The sequence below is a fragment of the Seriola lalandi genome, unplaced genomic scaffold (genome assembly GCF_002814215.2).
Source record: "Seriola lalandi dorsalis isolate HSWRI2012SDOR001 ecotype SW California unplaced genomic scaffold, Sedor1 jcf7180002053982, whole genome shotgun sequence".
Lineage (NCBI taxonomy): Eukaryota > Metazoa > Chordata > Actinopteri > Carangiformes > Carangidae > Seriola > Seriola lalandi.
This window is the reverse complement of record NW_019524535.1, coordinates 419,560-426,552: the sequence shown is the minus strand read 5'-3', so window position 1 is coordinate 426,552 and position 6,993 is coordinate 419,560. Positions and strand designations below refer to the sequence as shown.

Sequence of the window (6,993 nt, the reverse complement as noted above, 5' to 3'; positions counted from 1 at the left end):
TATGCTATATCAAATATAATAAATGATACTCAGATCTACTGATACTAAAAATAAAATATGCTAAATATTGATGTTTAACTATGCTATTAGAGGGCGTGCTGTGCCCAACTTTTCTTCCACACTGTGGTTTTCCGCAATCCGAAAAGAAGACGGAGTGAGAGCTCTTACCCCGCCTCCATCTCCACCTCTCAGATCGAACTCATAATGCGTTTGACGGGACTTGTCAAGCTACGTCACCATGTTGGGAGGAGGTGAAGAGGCTTTGGAGCAGAGTTTCGGGCGGTTGTTCTCTCCCAGAGGAAGAAGAGGGTGTGATCGACATTTACCTGTCCGGTGCTACCAGGTGTTCTCGTCGTGACTACATGTCGGTCGTCGAATTTCATTTGCTGTAGGACGGTAAACACTGGCTTCACTCAGGAGTAAAGCGGAGAAGGCATTAAAGGTACGTCCCTGTTGAGAGCAAATCACTGGGGAAAAAAGCTTGTTTCGGTCTAACCGGAGGCTCACTAACGTTAGCTCAACAATGTCACTGTCACCGTCAGACTCCTCTGTCACTTCACACAAATGTTAGTGCTACCTTTAAGACACAATGAATAGATTTTACTCTAACTCACAAAGACTGTTTTCGGCTAATATTTCACTGGCAATAATGTGTAGGTAGCCAAGGTTACAGGAAGTAAAAACCTGAGCACTGGAAGTTTGAGTTGTTAGCTAACGTTACTGAAATGCGCCACTTTGCAACAGGTTTCCTGACAAGCTTAATTAAACAGACACTTTTTTATAAAGGTCTTAATATCAGGGTCATGCTAACTAATAAAGACATGCATTTGTGAATTGTGTGAACATACCGTATGTCCCCTATTGGAGATATGCACACCTGTCTGTCTCTAAACTGGCTGACACACAAAATATGCTTATAATTGCATTACCTAGGTAGCAACAACCAGACATGAATTGGTTGGATAAACAGGTCTAACTGTGTCTCTGGGGTGACATGACGACCATAATCCCTACACTGAAACATGCTTTCAGTAGAGCAGCTCTTTTAGGACACCTAGCATTGTTCAGGCACACAGTTATTGAATTTTTTGGTCATGCCTTCTGAATGTTCCCTTGTGATAATTCAGGTCATTTAATCCTCAGCTTTTCAAATTTGTCTGAATATTTTCTTATTGTTTCCTTTTCCCAGGATGCTAAGAAGATCCTGACTCGTGGCCCCAACATGAGTGTGACATCATGGTTCCTGGTCAGCAGTTCTGGCACACGCCACCGGTTGCCACGGGAGATGATCTTTGTTGGCCGGGATGATTGCGAGTTAATGCTGCAGGTGTGTGTGTGTGTGAGAGAGACTTTGTATGTTTAAGCAAGAGTGTGAGGGGATGTGTGTGCTCGCTTTGCTGAAGTTTGCGTTTACACAGCAAACACCAGCAGAGTGTCACATGAACCCTAACTGGTCTTCACTGTAATCTGTGAGAGGATGCCCAGGATACGTTGCATTACTCCTCACTGATGTCTTACAGCTAGTCACATAAATATGTGAAACACCAGTGGGAGGCTCCTTGCATAGCTTCGTGGGTGTGCATTTCTGAGTGTGTAACCTGGTGACAGTGCCTTCACACAAAGTTGTCCCTGACAGCCTTTCAAGTGTTGACTTAAAATGCAGCTAAGCCATTCCACTGTGTTGTTTTTCCATGCTGTGTCAGTTATAAACACAATTACTTTGTGGTCTTTCTATTATACTCTCCTTCCTATTTTCTCCTGACTCTGTATTTAGACCAGTGAAAGAGGAATTCTGCCTCAGAAGCAGTTGTTTATACTTTTCTAAGTTAGTGCGTTATGCTCAGAAAAGCTCTGCCAACCACAGAGGTCTGTTAGATTGAAAAGTTGCTCATGTCCACATTTAGGCGTCGCCTGATCCAGAAAAAACCTCAGCTTCTCCCAGTCTGAAATGATGCAGACTTTTCTGTTGCGCTGCTTAAGTGCTCAGGACTGCTTCCTGACTTGGCATGCAATCACTTTCTCCTCCAAATCGTCTTTAACGCTTTAATCTTTAGGGTTTTTCTTTTGTTTGTAGCTCATTTCATTTTTTTCCAGTTCAAACCACAGCTGAATGTCTGTGACACGAGAATCCTGTTTGGCTTGAATAGCAGAGATTGATTGTAAGTGAAGTCATATCAAATAGCATAGTTGTGGGCCTCGACTTGAATGTTTGGACTTTCTAGGACAACTGGTGTCTGATCAGTGACTCCATTACCAGTATTTAGACCATGTGTCTCCTACATAAGTGACTGCATTTTGTCTGTAGTTTAGTTGTGTATTTATTGTTTCCTAGTGCCAGATCCAACACTTTCTCTCTGATAAAAGGGGACAAAGAGAAGCTAAAGTCTACAGAGTAAGGAATGTGGAATTCTTAAAGGTGCTACACAGTTAAACTAATCAAGTGTGTAAACCGATTGATAAACCCACCATTAGGCAGTGCAGTATTTATAAGATCCACTGAGTGGATAAGCCAACACAGAATACACATAGAAACATGGTGGTAATTTTGCAAATGGGTTTGGCAGTCACCTTCAATCTTTGTGATTTCTGTGATGCGGAGGCCAAGAGTGCCTAATGAGCAGAAAAGAGTGAGTGAGTCAGTCCGAATCAATTGCTCAGTTTGCACTTAATTGATGAAAGCATATTTAGAAGTAGGCTTATTTTTCCTCTGGTTAATGGCTTGAGTTACCCGAGCAGAGTTTGGTAGATAAGCACCATCTTTAAATTTAAACTGCTGCAAAATTTAAAGCTTGTGCATAGTGTATGTAAAGGGAAGTTCTCTGTGGCTCCATTCAAGTTTTTATCCACTCAAAGGTCCTAATTTGGGATCATAGCGTAGGAATGGTGATGAGTTTTGGGGCTGCAACTAATGATTATTTTGCTATATCAATTCATTCCATTGTTTGCTCTATTCATCGATTTAACATTTAGTGCACAGAATGTCAAGAAAAAGAGCACACTAAAGTAGAGAACCCGGGGTGACGTCTTCAAATCTTTTGCTTTGTCCATAAGATATTCAGTTTACAACGATATAAAACGGATAAAAGTTGTAAATTTAAACAGTGGAGATACAGACTTGATTTTTTTGACTTGAAAAATGATTTGAATGAATCAAAATAGTTGCCAATTGATTTTCTGTCGATTGGCCAATAGATTCATTGACAAAATGTTCCAGCTCTAATCACTTTTGCTTTACTTTTGTTGCAGTCTCGCAGTGTGGACAAACAGCATGCTGTGATCAACTATGACCCAAACACTGACGAGCACATGGTTAAGGACTTGGGCAGTTTGAATGGGGTGAGTGAGTACATCTCGAGTGTCAGACAACCTGCCTCTGCCCAGAGTGATAAAAGCCTCTGGGCTCCCTGAGGGCTGCAGTCTGTGTGCCAAAGAAAGGGACTGTTAGTCGGACAGTGGTAATCAGGAGACTGGATTTTCAAGCTGGCCTGAATTCTCTTTTTTTCTTCCCATTCTTCCTATCTCTCGCTCTGTATACCCCCCCACTCACTCCCTTCACCGCTCTGTTGCCACCTCATTGCACCATTATCCCAATGAAATCCAGAGTTGTGCAGTGGGAGAAGCCATTCATTGTTCTCACAGAGTGTTTCTTTTGGCCTTGGTTACGCAGCCAAACTAATCAGAGCAGAACAGTGCAAGGACCTGTAACTGAAATCCAACATGGCTGTGTTTCTCCTCCAATTATCTTGGTTTAGTCTGGTTAGAATAAGGCCTGCAAATGTCCAACATTATCTTTCTTTAAATGTAGTAATCTGAAGATAAACTCTGCAAACTCTGTCTTACTAATTATTAGTTTAGGCAGAAGATACTTAAACAGGTCAACAAACTAAGCACAGTTGCGTGTTTATTTCCACCTGGCTATTAAGCATTCTACAATAGCTGAGACTGTCATTGCATAACAACATAATCTCATCTGGTGGACTAACTTTCAATGGGAAAGGGGCCAATTGTAAAGCACCTTAAAGTGTCTGGGTGCGTGCCACAAGGTTTTAGAGAGTCTGTCACCTGTGAGTCAACACATTTACTTCATTAATGAACAGTGAAAATGATTCGATGTTATCTGTCTTTATTTTGCAGACCTTTGTGAATGACCTAAGAATCCCTGACCAGACGTACATCACCCTGAAGCTCTCAGACGTCATTCGATTCGGTTATGATATCTTTTTTTGTTGTTTATTTATTGCTCATTTTACTTTAAGTCACGTATTTGTCTTTGATTGCATCTGTGTGATTCATGTAATACAGACTTTCTGCTCTTTGATTGGAATAGTTTAAGCTTGTGATTAGCAGCCCACGCTGAAATGAGCCAGTGGTTGGCTGTTTCAGTCTAGAATTTTTTGCATTTTCTTCTGTGGTCTTTTGCTCCATCGGCATGATAATCCCCTGTGGGTTTTCAGTCAGGGGTTTTAGATTATGGTCAACTGTGGACAGAAAAATCTCCTGCACCCTTTGACCACTAAATCAGAAAACTCATGAATGGTGAAATGCCGTTTAGATAACAGGGGGAAAGCTGTTTAGAGTACTGAGACATTTAGGATTGCTTGTGACTAAGAGAGAACACACACACTGAGTGTTGTGTGGCATGTGATGCTGCACGTTTCAAGGAGTGGGTCACTGAAGATATGAGCTTGTTTGAATTGCAACATGTTTTTACTGCTTATCTGTTTCCAATCCGACTTGTCAGGAGAAGAAGAAGTAACTTTTGACCTCCTTCGTAGACGAGGTGGAAAGAAGACATGAACTTATATTCAGTGAAAGATTTGTAACTTCACATTTACCATATTTTAGGAATCAGATTTGTGTTGTAAGTTTGTATGTTGTTCTACAAGTCCCTGTGCCAGCAAATATCTTTGCTTAGCCAGACTGAGTATATAAATAGTCATATTAACACATTGTTTTACAAAAATGTAGACATGTTTTTGTACTTTAACTCCTCCCGCACATGCTCATGTATATATCCTGGAGAAGAGTCAACATAAGGTCCCAGAGGAAGCTCTCAAAGTAAGTAATACTGACAGTCTGCTCCATTTTTTTTTTTTTTTTTTTTTTTTGTAGTTGCAGTGCCAGAATGCATTTCAGGAGAAATGCTTTCCATGTTGATAGTGATAAAGTGCAGTGCTCTTCTGTTATTTTCATTATCGATCTGTTGTTGTTTGTTTGTTTTTTTCAAGTAATCTCTTAATCCATAAAGTACTAAAGCCCATCATGATTGTTAACTTTCTTTAAAATCTTTCTTACACAAGGGCTTTAAATTCACAAAGGCTTTAAGTTCATTCATGAATGAACAGAAAAGCAAGCACAAGTAAAAGACTTTCACCAAAAAAGTTAACTTAAACTGTGAATTAATATTTAAAAAAATTCTTTGGCTAATTGATTCAGGGACTTAACACTAAAGGCTACAATTAATTTGTGGGACTATCACTGTTGGCTACAGCCACAACAAATTATACAGTACCAAATAATAAATCATAATAACATAGTGATCTTTTATTTTAATGGAAAAAATGTTGAATTGTAACTTTCTCCTTTCTGCCAGCTGAAACCATGCTCATTTTTGCAAAGGAATGACAGAAAATACAGTCAGTGCAATAGTTTCCATTGAACAATTTTCCATTTTCTTAAAGGGCAACACCCAGTAACTAACATTTCTGTAAATGTGCCAGTGTCAGCCAGCTGGCTAATTTTCAAATGCATCTTACTGAGAGGTCCCTGGTGAATGTTCTTCCTTATACTGTATATGTCTGAGGACAGTTACATCTGTACTGATTGTTGTCAGACGGTCTCTCACATCCTGCTTCCCTCCTGTCTCTGTGTGCAGCATGAGAAGTACACCAGCCAGCTGCAGCTCAGTATAAAAGCCCTGGAGGCCAAGGCGAAAGAAAAACAGCAGCTCCAGAGCTCAGAGAGGAGCAAAGACTCTCTTTCCAATATCAAACTGCAGGACAGGGCTGAGCGCAGAGCCCACTCACTCACAGGTAAACAACTCCATCCACACACACACTCCATCATAGCAGATATTAGCAGGGAGGCAACAGATTTTATGATGACACAAGTAGCTTAATTGTTCTTTTAGCCCAAGAGGAACTGATTTAACTGGATTTGAATACCCTGTTCACACACACAAGGAAGAGGAAGTCTTTGTGTCTCCATGTGCTGCACAACTCTGGCTGTAGATCCCTTGATAAGGCGACTGTGGCTTTTATTAGGAGCTTCCCTGGTGTGAGATTAGGATGCCATGTGAGCTGAGAGGCTGAAGCTACAAGCCTATGGAGTCAGTTAAGAAATAGATCTTGACATCCCAGTGTTGGCAGAATGAGTATACAAGAGTAAGGCCTTGCCAGACAAGCTGAGGGGTGAGGAGTTAAGGACAAGCAGCCTTATCTCTGTCAGCCATGCCTGACTGCTGACAAGAGGTGGGGTGCCTTCAAGCACACTGATGCTGCTTCAACACGTGTCCTATAAGAATTAGCGAGGTGTGTGGGGTTTTTGGTGCCAACTTGGCACTTCTGTCCACGTAGCTGGTTGTGGATTTGTTGCTGCTTATATTTCCAGTTGCTCTCACACCCTCTTTGCCCTGATCTGTACTGAGTTAATCCTGTTTTACAGTTAAGGCAACAGTTGAACAGTCAGAGAATTGTTAGTTCGAGAGACACACTTTGTGAATGAAGCTCATTCACACTGACAAAACCCATTCCAGCTGTTGTTGATTTAGCAATTCTCGTGCTTTCTTCTCTATAATGGCCCCTGTGAGCTTAGAGGGAAAACTACAACTAGTGCTTAAAATAGGACTTTTCCAGCACTAGGGTCATACCTCTCAGAGTGCCTTACAAATGTTTCATTGAACTGCAGAACTTTGGAAAACATTTGGTAAGCCTTATTTTAGTAAGGCGTCTCCTTCTAGAATAGGAGTGTGGTTGTATCTCCTGCAGCTCTAAG

The 6,993-nt window shown here is 41.0% G+C and overlaps 1 protein-coding gene across 3 annotated transcripts in view; it reads left to right on the top strand.

Moving 5' to 3' along the window:
• The first annotated feature begins 242 nt into the window (after positions 1 to 242).
• cep170ba (centrosomal protein 170Ba) overlaps positions 243 to 6,993 on the top strand; it is an 18,902-nt gene continuing 12,151 nt past the window's right edge. For all 3 annotated transcript variants that reach the window (XM_087173037.1, XM_087173036.1, XM_087173035.1), the window contains exons 1-6: positions 243 to 442; positions 1,190 to 1,327; positions 3,247 to 3,336; positions 4,135 to 4,215; positions 5,002 to 5,058; positions 5,876 to 6,032. In XM_087173037.1, coding sequence (XP_087029163.1) covers positions 1,223 to 1,327; positions 3,247 to 3,336; positions 4,135 to 4,215; positions 5,002 to 5,058; positions 5,876 to 6,032 — 490 coding nt within the window. In that variant the 5' untranslated portion in view covers positions 243 to 442; positions 1,190 to 1,222. The remainder of the gene's footprint in view (positions 443 to 1,189; positions 1,328 to 3,246; positions 3,337 to 4,134; positions 4,216 to 5,001; positions 5,059 to 5,875; positions 6,033 to 6,993) is intronic.